The sequence below is a fragment of the Ceratotherium simum genome, chromosome 39 (assembly GCF_057802395.1).
Source record: "Ceratotherium simum simum isolate JZ-2026a chromosome 39, ASM5780239v1, whole genome shotgun sequence".
In the NCBI taxonomy this organism is placed as follows: domain Eukaryota; kingdom Metazoa; phylum Chordata; class Mammalia; order Perissodactyla; family Rhinocerotidae; genus Ceratotherium; species Ceratotherium simum.
In genome coordinates, this window is record NC_141938.1 from 13081940 (window position 1) to 13095237 (window position 13298).

General features: G+C 59.5%; 1 protein-coding gene across 1 annotated transcript; it reads left to right on the forward strand.

The window, feature by feature from the left end:
- The first annotated feature begins 1178 nt into the window (after nt 1–1178).
- On the forward strand, nt 1179–12029 carry MYDGF (myeloid derived growth factor). Its single transcript, XM_014796064.2, has 6 exons — nt 1179–1377; nt 2875–2925; nt 8307–8368; nt 9910–9991; nt 10579–10651; nt 11516–12029. Exons 1-6 carry the CDS (start codon nt 1204–1206, stop codon nt 11593–11595), a joined length of 522 nt encoding a protein of 173 aa, XP_014651550.2. The 5' UTR covers nt 1179–1203; the 3' UTR covers nt 11596–12029.
- The last annotated feature ends 1269 nt before the right edge of the window (nt 12030–13298 follow it).

Sequence of the window (13298 nt, forward strand, 5' to 3'; positions counted from 1 at the left end):
CAGAGAGCTCCCTGCCCCTGCCACCACGTGAGGACACAGTGAGAAGGGCCATCTATGGCCGGAAGGCAGACCCTCCCCAAACAAGGGATCTGCCTGCACCTTGATCTGGGACTTCCAGCCTCCAGAGCCGTGAGAAACAAACGTCTGTTGTTTAAGTCCTTCCGTTTCCGGCATTTTTGTCACAGCAGCCAGAACCAAGACTAGGATCCAGTCGAGGGGCCCACATTGCCTCTCGTAGTCTTGGTCCCTTCATTCTGAGATGGATCCTCGGCCCTTGTCTTTCATGACGGTTTTGAGGGGTACTGCCCAGTTATCTTGTAGAGCACCCCTCATCTCGGGATTGTCTGATGTTTGCTTAGATTAATAAATTTTTTTTTTAATTCTATTTATTTTTCCCCCAAAGCCCCAGTAGACAGTTGTATGTCACAGCTGCACTTCCTTCTAGTTGCTGTATGTGGGACGCGGCCTCAGCAAGGCTGGAGAAGCGGTGCGTTGGTGCGCGCCCAGGATCCGAACCCAGGACGCCAGCAGCGGAGCATGCGCACTTAACCGCTAAGCCACGGGGGCGGGGGGTGCTGAATGTTTGCTTAGATTAGATTGAGGTCGTGCATTTGGGGCAGGAGTTCCAGAGGCACCGCTGGGAAGGTGTGTCCCCCTCGGTGCTTCCTGTCTGCGGCTCTGTGATGTCGCCGTCTCATTTCTGGTGACGTTAACTTTGATCATTGGGCTAAAGACGGTGTCTCCGTTGTAGATGACTATTTTTCTCTTTGTAACTCATAAGTGTCTTGGGGGGAAATACTTGGAGACTGTGCAAATAGCCTGTTTCACATCATCCTTTCCGGCACCAATATTGAGCATCCATCCACGGATCTTGGCTGCAACGTTTTTGAGGCGTTAGTCTAATGGTGATCCTCCATTTCCCTCATTCCGTCTACATTTACTACTTGGAAGAGAAGCAGGGTCAGTCCACGGCTAGTAAGTGAGGGACGACTGGACCCTGAGGCCAGGACACGGGCTCCAAGGCCACCCACCCCAGGGATTCTCCCAGGACTCCCAAGCCCCCCAAGATGGCGGCGCCGGCGGCAGGGGGCGGGGCGCGCCGGGTCACGTGGCCGCGCCGACGAGGACGTGGCCTCCCGCGGACGCCCCACGTGTCCCTCGCCGCGCCCCGTCGCCGCCCCTGCCGTGCGGACCCAGTCCAAGATGGCGGCGCCCAGCGGCGGGAGGAGCTGTGGCGGCGCGAGCATGTGGGCCGCGCTGCTCCTGGCGGCCGTGGCGCTGGGGCCGGCTGAGGCGGCGTCCGAGCCCACGACGGTGGCCTTTGACGTGCGGCCCGGCGGCGTCGTGCACTCCTTCTCCCAGGACGTGGGCCCGGGGGTACGTGCCTCAGCCGCCGCCGCGGGGGCTCGCGCTAGGGCGGGGCCCGAGGAGGGGGCGCGGACCCACCCGGGGGCGGGGCTTGAGGAGGGGGCGCAGACCCACCCGGGGTCGGGGCTGCAGGCGGGGGCGCGGACCCCCCGGGGGCGGGGCTGGAGGAGGGGACGCGGAGCACCAGGGGCGGGGCCTGAGGAGGGGGCGCATACCCACTCGGGGTCGGGGCTGCAGGAGGGGGCGCGGACCCCTGGGGGCGGGGCTAGAGGAGGGGACGCGGAGCACCAGGGGCGGGGCTGGAGGCGGGGGCGCGGACCCCTGGGGGCGGGGCTGGAGGAGGGGGCGCAGACTCTCGGGGGCGGGGCTGGAGGAGGGGGCACGGACCACCAGGGGTCGCGGGGCTGGAGGAGGGGGCACGGATCTCCGGGGGCGGGGCTGGAGGAGGGGGCGCGGATCTCCGGGGGCGGGGCTGGAGGAGGGGGCGCGGACCTCCGGGGGCGGGGCTGGAGGCGGGGGCGCGGACCCCTGGGGGCGGGGCTGGAGGAGGGGGCGCAGACTCTCGGGGGCGGGGCTGGAGGAGGGGGCACGGACCACCAGGGGTCGCGGGACTCCAGTGCAGGATCATCACCGAATCTGAACTTCTAGAGGCCTCCTGGGGGCTGGCGACTCTGAGGGGGCTGGGTCACGAGCCTCAGTCCCCGTCTCCTCTCACTTGCCCAGAGCAAGTCCTGTCCCCCAGCCCCAGGCGAGTGGCCGGCCATCGGAGAGCAGGGCGGACCCAGAGGTGGGGAGAGGGAAGCTGGAGGCTGAGGGGTATATGCCCCGGGCCCTGCAGAAGGTCGCTGCTGCAGCTCTAACCAGGGAGGAAGGGGACAGACTGCTCTTTCCTTCCACTTCACAAGGCCCCACATCCTTTACGTTGAGATGTGAGGCCAGGCCTCTACGTGGAGGCAGCAGGCCTGGGTCTAGCCCAGTGCTGTCCCCAGCTTGTTGGAGAAGTTGCTTCCTCCCCCCTCCTCCTTTTCCTTGTCTGTAACAACCATATCAACAGTCACTGTCTGTTGAGTGCTTCCTTAGCGCCGGGTCTTGTGCCGAATGCATCATGTGTTAAGCCCATCTTACAGATGAGGAAACGGAGGCCCAGAAAAGTTTGCACTTATCCAAGGCTCACAGCAGAGCAGAGACGGGGCCCCCAGGTGTCCCTGCTTCCACAGCCCGTGTTCCTAGATGACTGGGTGCTGGAGGGGGGTGACCTCTCCCTTCCTGTTCCTCATCCCCACATCTCCTGACCCAGGAGGTCTGCAGACCTGGGAGGCCTGGCAGGGTTGGCCTCCAGGGACATGGGCCAAAGCGATCTGGCCTCCTGTCCCCTGAGTACAAATGCCCAAAAGAGGGCTGAGGTTGATTCTGCGTCTCGGAAGGATGGCCTGAGGCTCCTGAGGCCCTGCACGTAAGCACTAAAGGTTACCTCCTACCAAGCCTTTTTTCCCCTTCCCTTCTTAGGGCAAGTACACTTGTGTGTTCACCTACGCTTCTCAAGGAGGGACCAATGAGGTGAGTGGTTCAAAATTCCTCGTAGTTTAGTATGACGATGTCCATTGTCATCCAGAGATGCTCCCAGGGGACAGCAGGGCTGGGTCGTGTGTGTGTGTTAACTTCCACTCATTAAACTATTCTTGCTTTACCAATAAAAGCGAGAGTGCTCCCTTTAACTAGTGGTGGCAGAGTCCACTCATAATTCCACAAAGTGAGCTGATGTCTGGACAGAAAGAGGGAGGTGAGATGTGAATCTGCCATTCCCTTGAGCCTCTCTTAGGAGTGTTGTATTCGTTTTCTGTGCTCTTTAACAAGTATCACAGGCTCAGAAGCTCAAAACAACACCCGTTTGTTATCTCACGGTTCTGGAGGTCAGAGGTCCCAGCGGCTGTGCTGGGTGCTTCATAAAACCGAAATCAGGGTGTCAGCCAGGGCACACAAGGGAGATTTGACAGAAGAGGAGAGGACACAGGAGAGGCCACGTGACGATGGAGGCAGAGACGAGTGATGCGGCCACGAGCCAAGGAACACGGGGAGCCACTGGGAACTGGGCGAGGCAGGAAGGACCCTCCCCTGGAGCCTCCGGAGGGACGGCCCTGCTACACCTTGACTTTGGACTTCTGGCCTCCAGGACTGTGAGAGAGTAAATTTCAGTTGCTGCAAGCGACCAAATTTGTGGTAGTTTGTTACAGCAGCCCCAGAAACTGATACATAAGCAACAGACGACTGGTACAGCCAGGAATGCACCGTGACACGTAAAACCTCTGAGAAGAAAAGACTGTTTTCAGTTCTGGCTGGGTGCCGCTGCTTGGTTCTGTCTGGAGGGAGAGCAGCATGTGTTCGAGAAGAGGCGCAGAGCAGACTTTCTCCTGGCGACTGTTAGAAAGAGTGGAACAAAACTGAGAAGGAAGACTTAACCGTCGCTGCGAAAATCAGTTAAAAACATTTTTTGTATCCCTTATTGCGCTTTCCTCCCCAACACGCAGACTTCAGGAAACACTGCTCTCATTCTAGAACATTCTGTGGTCCCGCATCCCATAACAGTGTAGAGTCTGAGAGACGGCGGCCACCCGGGAACCCCTACAGCACATGCGTGGCCTTCCCAGCAGGCTGGTTCTGCGTCCATCTCCTTGTCTTGCCCTCAGGACAGTGAAATGGGCCAGAGGGGTCTCCCCCCTCGGCACTGCTGACATGGGGCCCGGTCATTCTCTGTGGGGGGCTGTCCTGGGTGCTGTGGGGGGTTGAGCAGCATCCCTGGCCTCCACCCACTCGATATCAGGAGTACCCCCAGTGTGACAACCACAGACGTCCCCAGATGTCACCCAGTGTCCCCCGGGGGACAGAATTATCCCCAGTTGAAAACCACTGGGCAAAAGTGACATGAAATCCACTTTTATTATCTTAGATATATCCACTTTGTAAATAAAAGTCAATGACTCCCAGCGGCAGTGTTTTAACAACGTGTAGCAAGCGACTGGTGACACCCCTCCCAGCGGTGCCAGCGGTGGCCACTCTCCCGCGGAGCATCGCCGCCGTCGTCCGCCCTTCTCTCTGCCACTCGGACAGTGGGCGTCCTGCGATTATCCGCCCGTTCCTCCCACACCTCCAGGCCTCGCTGCTTCTCCAGACCGTCCACTCCGCTGTGGGAGGGCGCCAAGTGGTGGAACATTCTTCCTAATAGCGAGCCAAGGCCCGCGGTCCAGCCCTGGCCCCCAGGAGCTCCGGAATGAGTCCCAGAGCGCCCTCTTCCACGTGTCAGCCCTGCCGATGCCTCTTTCGTCGTGTAGACAGTCAACTTACCAGACAATAAAATGGCCACAGCCCCGCTAGCGTGGCGTTTATCAGGCGCCCGCCCGGTGCTAAGCCACATCGCATCGCATTTCATCCTCGCCATGGCCCCAGGACGCGATACTGTTCTGGCATCATCCCCTTTTCACACTCGAGGACACGGAGGCCCAGAGGTGGAGGAATCTCCAGGCTCCCGCAGCTGGGAGGTGACCGCGGTCCCCAGACGCAGGCCCCTCCCCACTGCTCTGTGCCAGGACGTGCCCAGTGTCACCAGCAACTTGGAAAACAGCACATGTGCCTCCCTGATTGAACCTGGAGGTAGACAGTCCACTGCAGCACAGAGGGAGAGCCACGGTCACTCCCTCCGGGCGGTGTGACCATGGCTGAGGCCTTCTCTTGGAATAGCAGTTGAGTCACAAACTCTGAAACCAGCAGTAGGTGTGATTCTTCTGTCTTGGACGAGGGGATTCATCCTGAAGGAAATCACCTAAGAGGGAAGCAAACGGATTTGGCACAGTTGGAGATGTTCCGCAGGATCTGCTAGGCAGCACCCAGGCAGGCCCCTCCAAGATGCTCCTTGGAGCAGCTGAAATGGAAGGTGCGAGAGGCCCAGGGGCGCTTCTCCAGACAGCCAGGCCTGTGTCCAAGGCTTCCTCATCAGAGAGAAGAAAGAGCGGTTTCCAGTCTGGGCACCCAGGAGGCCTCAGGGCAGCGGCTCACAGGGGGCTGCTCACACCAGGCTCGGGGGCCAGGGCCTCTGAGGGAGGGCGGCGGATCTTGCTTCTTTGATGGTGGTTCGTTTCTCCCGGGTCACCTGAGAGGCCAGTGGTGTCAGGTGACAGTGGGCACAGGGTTATTCGTGATCTCTCAGTGCCGGCACGCTTGGCAGGAACGCAAAGAGGTGTGGCCACTTGGGAAACCTGGCCATTTCTCGTAAACACACTTAACAGACAACCCGATCCACCCAACAGAAATGAAAACTTAGGGCCACACAAAAACTTGTACGTGACTGTTTGTAGCAGCGTGATTGCTAACAGCCAATGAGCGGAAACAACCCAGATGTCCGTCAGCAGATGAGTGGATAAATAAGATGCGGTCCATCCACACACTGGAATATGACGCAGCCGTGAAAACGAGTGAGGCCCTGACACAGCCACACAGTGGATGGACCTTGAACACACGACGCTCAGTGAGAGAACCAGACACAGAAGGAAATCTGTTTATAGGAAATGTCCAGAACAGGCAGATCTCTAGAGACAAAATGGATGAGTTTGTTGTCAGGGGCTGGGGGAGGGGGGTGGGGAGTGACCACTCATTGGGGTGGCGTTTCTTTTTGTGGTGATGGAATATTCTGGAATTATAGGTGATGGTTGCATAATTCTGAATATATGAGAAACCACTGAATTGTGCACCTTAAAAGGGTGAATTGTAGGGGCCGGCCTGGTGGTGTAGTAGTTAAGCTTGCGCGCTTCACTTCAGCAGCCCCGGGTTCGCAGGTTCAAATCCTGGGTGCAGACCGATGCACCCGCTCATCAAGCCATGCTGTGGTGGCGTCTCACATACAGAATGGAGGAAGATGAGCACGGATGTTAGCTCAGGGCCAATCTTCCTCAACAATAACAAAAAAAAAACTGAGTTGTACAGTATGTAACAGGACAACTGTACAGTGTAACCATATTGCAAACTGTTTCTCACTGTTAAAAGTGAATGAACTGTGGGTGCTTACAGCAACCTGGATGGACCTTGAATTTGTCACGTGAAGTGAAAACAGATACAAAAGACCACACACTGATGATTCCACTCAGGTGACATTTTGCAGAGCCACAGCAGTGGGGACCGAGATCAGATCCGTGGTCACCAGGAGTTTGCAGGAAGGGGTTGACCCGGGGGAACCAGGGGCCTATTTGGGGAGATAGAACGGATCTGTATCCTGATAGAGTGGTGGATACAACCATATGCATTTGTCAAACTCATAGAACTGGGCGCTAAAATGGGTGCATTTCACCATCTGTTATTTATATCCTAATAAAAAACAGTAGCGGCTATCATTTACATGTCATCTATTATACCCAGCCACTTATAACGCTAATCCCCCTGGCCTTACAGAGAAGGTCACAGAGGCCCAGGCTGAAGGGGGCACCTCGCTGCTCCCCGCCCTGCAGCCACGAGCCATGGTCAAGTTCATGTATCACAGGACCACTCAGACGGATGTTGACCGTAGTGCTAAGAAACTCTTGGTTTTAAATTTGTTTGCATTCAATTTTTTTTTTTTTTCCTGAGGAAGATTCACCCTGAGCTAACATCCATTGCCAGTTTTCCTCTATTTTGTATGTGGGTCGCCACCACAGCATGGCCGCTGACGAGTGGTGTGGGTCCGTGCCCGGGAACTGAACCCGGGCCGCCAAAGCCAAGCACGCCGAACCTAACCACCAGGCCACAGTGCCAGCCCCCATAGTTTTCTTTTAATGTTTAAATATTTGCCTCATTTTCATGAATGAGCTTTTAAGAGCTATGGAAAACCTTCCCAGATATATTTCACAGCAGAAAACCATTTCCCGTTCTCGGAGGCCTTGACACCCAACAGGTGTTTATTTTTAAAGAGAAAAAAATTACGCCAGGTCGCAGGTGTGGCCTGGAGGCGACCCTGTCCTGCAGGTGTAATTGGTTCCCACATTCTGCCACAGGCAAAAAGCTTCTAGGTGACCATTTACTCCCATTATAATAAACGTGAAAATGGCCTGGTTTCTCTTCAGCAAAAGGCTCTGACATTAAACCCGGAACACTGGTAATCTGAGTCCATTATTGCTCTGGGAGAGGGCTGTAAACTCATTTTCCTAGCAAAACGCAAAAACGCCTTAGGCCACCCAGAAGTCATGTAGGTTTTCTGTTCCCATTTGGCCGGGTTTTCAGAGGCCGTGAAAATCAAAATAAACTGGTAGCGATGTGTTTTGGAACCTTGAAATTTTTTAATTTAGTGTTTTTGAAAAGCTAACACATTCACATCGCTCAAAAAGAAAAACATGAAAAGCTTCCCAGCACCTTCCATGTGCCCAGTTCTCGCCCACATCCTACGTGTAACCACGGTTATTAAAATCCCGTGTCTTTTCCGAGGACCTTTTATGCTTCTCCAAGCAAGCAAGAATATGCTGTCTTCGTTTCTTTTATTCTCGTGTCTGTTTTTGTTAACAGACTTTATCTTTTAGAGCGGTTTGAGGTTCACAGCAAAATTGAGCGGAAGGCACAGCGATTCTGGTATATTTCTGCACCCCAGGCCCCCGTTATCGACATCGCCACCAGAGGGCGCAGCTGGTACAGTCGAGGAACCTACAGGGACGGGTCACAGTCACCCCAAGCCCGTGGTTGACGTTAGGGTCACTCTCGGTGGTGTGCGCTCTGTGGGTTTGGATGAGTGTACAGTGACACATGTCCCCCATTATGGGTCCCACAGCAGTGTCACCGCCGCCGGGCAGAGCGTGGGGACCTGCGGGCCGGGCTCCGGCCGGGAGGCCCAGGGAAGGTTTGCTCGCTTTGCAGAACTGGAAGCCCTCGGGGCGAGCCGCGCGCAGCCAGGCTGTGTGTGCGGACTGACCCGTGTCTGTCTTTGTCCCCAGAGGTGGCAGATGAGTCTGGGGACCAGCGAAGACAACCAGCACTTCACCTGCACCATCTGGAGGTGAGGGTGGGTCCCGGCCGTGGTCGGTATCCTGGCTCGCGGCTGCTCCGGGCAGCAGGGGAAGGGGGCGGACACACGACGGGGTCCTGCACCCCGAGAGGTGCGCAGGCCGGCGGGGGGACGTCACCCACGTGCGGGCGGGAGAGGGGTGCCTGACCGTGCTGGGAGCTGGCGGGGGCGGGGGGGCCCCCAGGGAAGCACGTGGACCTGGAGGCCCAGAGCGGTTGGGGGGCTGGGAGTGCAGTCCAGGCGGTGGGGGCTGCACCTGGGGGGGGGCCAGGCTCCCCAGACGCTCCCGCCATGTCACCGCAGTCATGGTCACAGTTCAGTGCCTTGTCCATGCTCCTCGTCCCCTTGCTGGGAGCCAGCTGGTGAGCCCGAGAGGGGTGATGGACAGGGAGTGCTCAGCCCTCCGGCAGGGACGAGGGTGACAGAGCTGCCTCGGGTCCTGTCCCTGCTCCCCGGGCTCCGCGGCCTGGGGCCTATCGCCCAAGAGGACCGTTTCTCCTGCATTTATTGTGCGCCTGGAACAGCACAGGCACTGTGGGGGTGTGCAGAAGAAGCCCACGCCAAGGTCCCACCCTCAGGGCACCGGGGTCAACATGGGGAGAGATCACAAATGGGACACAATTACAGAGCAGTGACGGCGACATTTAACTAAAGGACACGGCGCGTGTTAATCATACTCATGGGCGTCATCCCAGTCTCCTGCTTGACATTGTATAAACAGCAGGCGTCTACTAGATAGTGGGGGGTCTCACGCGCTCTGCGGGACTGGCCCCTGTTGGCACAGGCGGAGGCCCCGGGGCCAGGAGCCCAGTGTCCTCACCAGGCCAGAGCCCGTCTGCGCCGCCCCAGTGGTGGGCGCGCCCCCGTCACAGGGAAGGCCCCCGCCTGCGCCCATCCTCTGCAGATCGCTGCCTCGCTCTGCCACGTGAGCCCCGCCCTCTCGGTGCCCAGGGACACGCAGCCACGGGGCGGAGAGAATCGGGGGGCTCCCTGATCGCCCCCCACCCACCTGCACACGCCCCCGGCCGGGCTCTCCTGGCTGCCGCCCCCCACCCCCATCAGTGTGTGCCCTCCACACGCGCCCGATGGAGCCCTCACATGGCAGACACCATCGTCCCCTCGTGTCACCGGCCCTCCCCTCGGCTCCTCGCTGCTCTGGCCACGCTCACCTTGTGGGTCCTGAAATGCCCCCGTTTGCACCCTCCCTGGGACCTTTGAGATGCTCCCCCGCCCCTTCCTAGTTAACTCCTGTACTTCTCGCCCTCCGGGGTTGTCGCTGGCCCGGCCCTCACTGCCACACCTGGAACGTCGTGGACACTCAGTTACAAACCATTCAGTGAACGAACAGGAGGAAGGGTCCCGTCCCAGAACAGCTCGAAAGGGAAAGAGCCAGAAGAACGTTCTGGCAAAGAGGAAAGGGGGATGATGTTGAGGGGGCCCCGTCCTCCCCAGAGCCAGCAGCGCCGTGAAACGGTTCCCGTCTTGAGGAGGGGGCGCGCGCAGCCCCTGACCGCGCCCGGCTCTCTCTGCAGGCCCCAGGGCAAGTCCTATCTCTACTTCACACAGTTCCGGGCAGAGGTGCGGGGCGCCGAGATCGAGTATGGCATGGCCTACGTGAGTACCGGCGGGCGTGGGGGCTGCGCGGGCCGCCCCGCCGTGGACGCACCTTTCAGGGCACTGGGGGGGGGCAGGCCCACCCACGCCCCCGAGGATAATCCCCTTGACTTCAGGTCAGCTCAGGAGGGCCTTGAGAGCATCTCCAGATTACCAGCACACTAGCGAGAGTTTGCGTCACTGGGGACCGTGGCCTTTCCAAGTCCACACATCAGGCGGCCCACCACGCCCTTGAGCCAGCTGCTCTCCGAGGTCCCCTCTTACCTTAAAGCTCTGTTATTGTAGCTGAGTTGAAAGAGACACCATTCCGATCTTTAAAAATTACACTCAAGAGACTGCCGTGCTTGTATCATTTCCACAAATTAACTCAAGAAAATACTTGAAGTAAATACTCCCCCCCCCCCAGGATTTGCAGTGAAGGCGTGAAGTTTTCAGCCAGTTGACGGGTCTCTTAAGTGGATTAACCCAACTCTTCTATGGGATTCTCCCTTCCATGCTAAGAAAAGCATCGCGCGGCTTTAGTCCGCGCTTCCAGCGATTGGAACCACGTTCTCCCCCGGTTAGCAAAGTTTCCCGTTTCCTTGCAGTCGCAAGCCGCGTTTGAAAGGGAGAGCGACGTTCCCCTGAAAAGTGAGGAATTCGAAGTGACCAAAACGGCAGGTGCGTAAAGAGGGGTTGTGGGGCGGAACCCGGGTACCAGCCGTGGGACCGCGTGTGTGACGGGGGAGGCGGGTCACGCCCCGTGTCCTCTGAGCCTCGCGGGGCAGGTGCTGAGCAGAAAGATGGGTGGGAAGCTCCAGAGTTGGGGCTCAATGTGCGAGCAGTGGGGGGCGAGCAAGTGTGATGATGGACATGGGGGTTCGCCGAGTCGGGGGGCCCTGAGGGTCCTGAGGGGCAGGGAAAGACGAGGTGAAGGACCCCACGTGGCTGTGGGCGTCACCAGGCGTGAAAGTGGAGGGGAGGGGACGGCAGGGGCAGGGGGCTTTTAGGGGAGGGGCTGGGTCCGGAAGGAGCCCCGCCCAGTCCGCAGGTCCTCGAGGGCCTGGGGAGCATTCAGGGTGGAGGTCGAGGATGGGAGATGGGGTTGCTGGCAGACCCTGAGCCCCAGGGCACGCAGTGGGAGGAGAGGAGGGGCAGGGAGTCAGGGTCCGGCTCGGGTGGGGGACGGCAGGTGGAGGCCGGATTCCCTGGTCCTGCTGGAAAAGCGTCACATGGGCCTCTGACAAATCTGTCAGTGTGAGCAGGAGGTGACACAGTCCCACCCCTGACCCCCGTCCATTCTCCATGTGGCCAAAATGACCACGGCTCTGCCCACCTTGAACTCTCCTGTGGCCCCCACTGCCCTCAGGACAGGCCCACCAACCTCTCCACCTTTCTTCTTCCCTCACCTGTAAGACTCTCGGGGCTGGGAGCCTTTCCTGGGTGGAGTCCACTCAGGGGACGGCTCCCCTGCCCGGCCCCCGGCCCAGGACCCCGAGAACCCGCAGGGTGGCGAGGGCCCAACTGACGTTTCTTGTTTTGCAGTGTCCCACAGGCCCGGGGCCTTCAAGGCCGAGCTGTCCAAGCTGGTGATTGTGGCCAGGGCGTCCCGCAGCGAGCTGTGACCAGCGGCCCCGGCGAGGGCGACGGTTCCTAGTCTCTGCTGACAGAGCCGGGCCGCGGGGGCTGGCGCCTCACTGGTTTTCTAGGGGGACTGTTGGTTTTCTGCCCGGGCCGATGTGGCCCTGTTCCGAGGGGCTCTCAGGGGTGGCCGAGGCCCCAGGACAGGGTCCACCCACCCAGCACCCCCGCACTGCTCCTCTGGACGTGGGGTGTGGGTCTGAGACCCGCTGCTCGTCTTTCCTGCCTGGGAGGCCTCGCGGCACCAGGTGGGGCTCCCGGGGGACGCCGGCTTTTCTGCAGCCAGCGTGCGTCCCCGTGGGATCAGGCGGGGCTCCGCAGTGCTCAGGCATTTTCCCCCGGGGGCCTCCCTCCAGACTAACTGGGAAGAAATGAAACGTTCTTTTGTATTTAAATAAAAAAGACCACTGAAAAGCAACCACACGGACGGACGCGGCATCTGGCACTGGTGCCCGCCTGGCCGGGCACAGGGGGTGGGGTCCCCACCCCGGGACAGCAGTGGGGGGCTCGCACCCCCACTTCCCTTCCCCGTTGGAAGCGGGTAAGCCGCGTCACCCCGGGCACGGAGAACCTCCGGGCACGGCTTTTCGGGAGCTCCTAGGCCAGGGGCTGGCGGAGGGGGGTGCTCCAGGCAGACCTCCTCTGCACCCGGTGACTGGCTTTGCTACTGTTTCGAAGCTGGATTGTGGCACGGTGACTTAAAAAACAAACACCCACAGGCAAAGAAAAATAAATAAATGGAACCCCAAATCCCCCAGCCACTCAGAGGGGCCCTGGGAGTCTGACCCCCAGCCCGACCTCTGAGCATGTCTCCTCGCCAGCAAATGAAGGGAAAGAAAGCCGGTGGCTGTGTCGGCTGAGCCCCGGGGCTGTGGGGCGGGGTCCTCAACAGGGGAGCGTGTTGGAGGGATGGAGGCCCTCCCTCCAGCCGGCCGAGGAGCTGGGCGCTGCCGGGACTCCACCGCCAGAGGAGAAGCGGCCGAGGGCGCCTGGGTCCCCGCCCAGGGTCACACCCCGTCCACACCCGCAGTGGACACAGGTGTAAGAGTGACTTCAGGGTTAGGTGCCTGAGCAGGCAGAAGAGGGGGACCTCGGCCCGGGGATGCTCGTGGTAAAGAATAGGCCGCCTGCACTGTCATGCGCATGAGTCCTGTGCCGCCTCGTGGGGGAGGTTCTGAAGGGCGCCCACGTCCACGGGGAGGGTCACTCGACCAAGAACACCTGGGCTTCAAGGTCTGCGAGCCCAGGGACCTACGGGGGTCAGGGAGATGCCTCCAGGGGCCAAGAGCCTCTCCCGTCCCCGACTTTGAGGTTCAGTGGACCAGGCGAGTCTCAACAGGACAGGAGATGATTATGGTCGCCCGGGGCCTCCTGCAAACCAGGCCGTTGGACACTGGCGAGGGTGACATGCACCCCAGGCCCCGAGGAAGGTCCACGGTCAGCCTGGAATCACCACTTCCCAACCCCGGGCGTCGTTGGGGTGCAGAGCTGGTGGGTGCAATGTGCTGGGACGGGAGGCATCTGTGGACACAGGAAGCTGCCCCCTGAGCCCCACGTGCCGTGTGCGTGTGTCTTTATTAGCTTTCAGATCCACACTGTGGCCCCAGGATCTTTGCTCATGACGAGGAGCTGAATGGAACCCTTGCTGGGGCACACAGAAGTAGGCACCGCCACTCCGCTCGTCTGT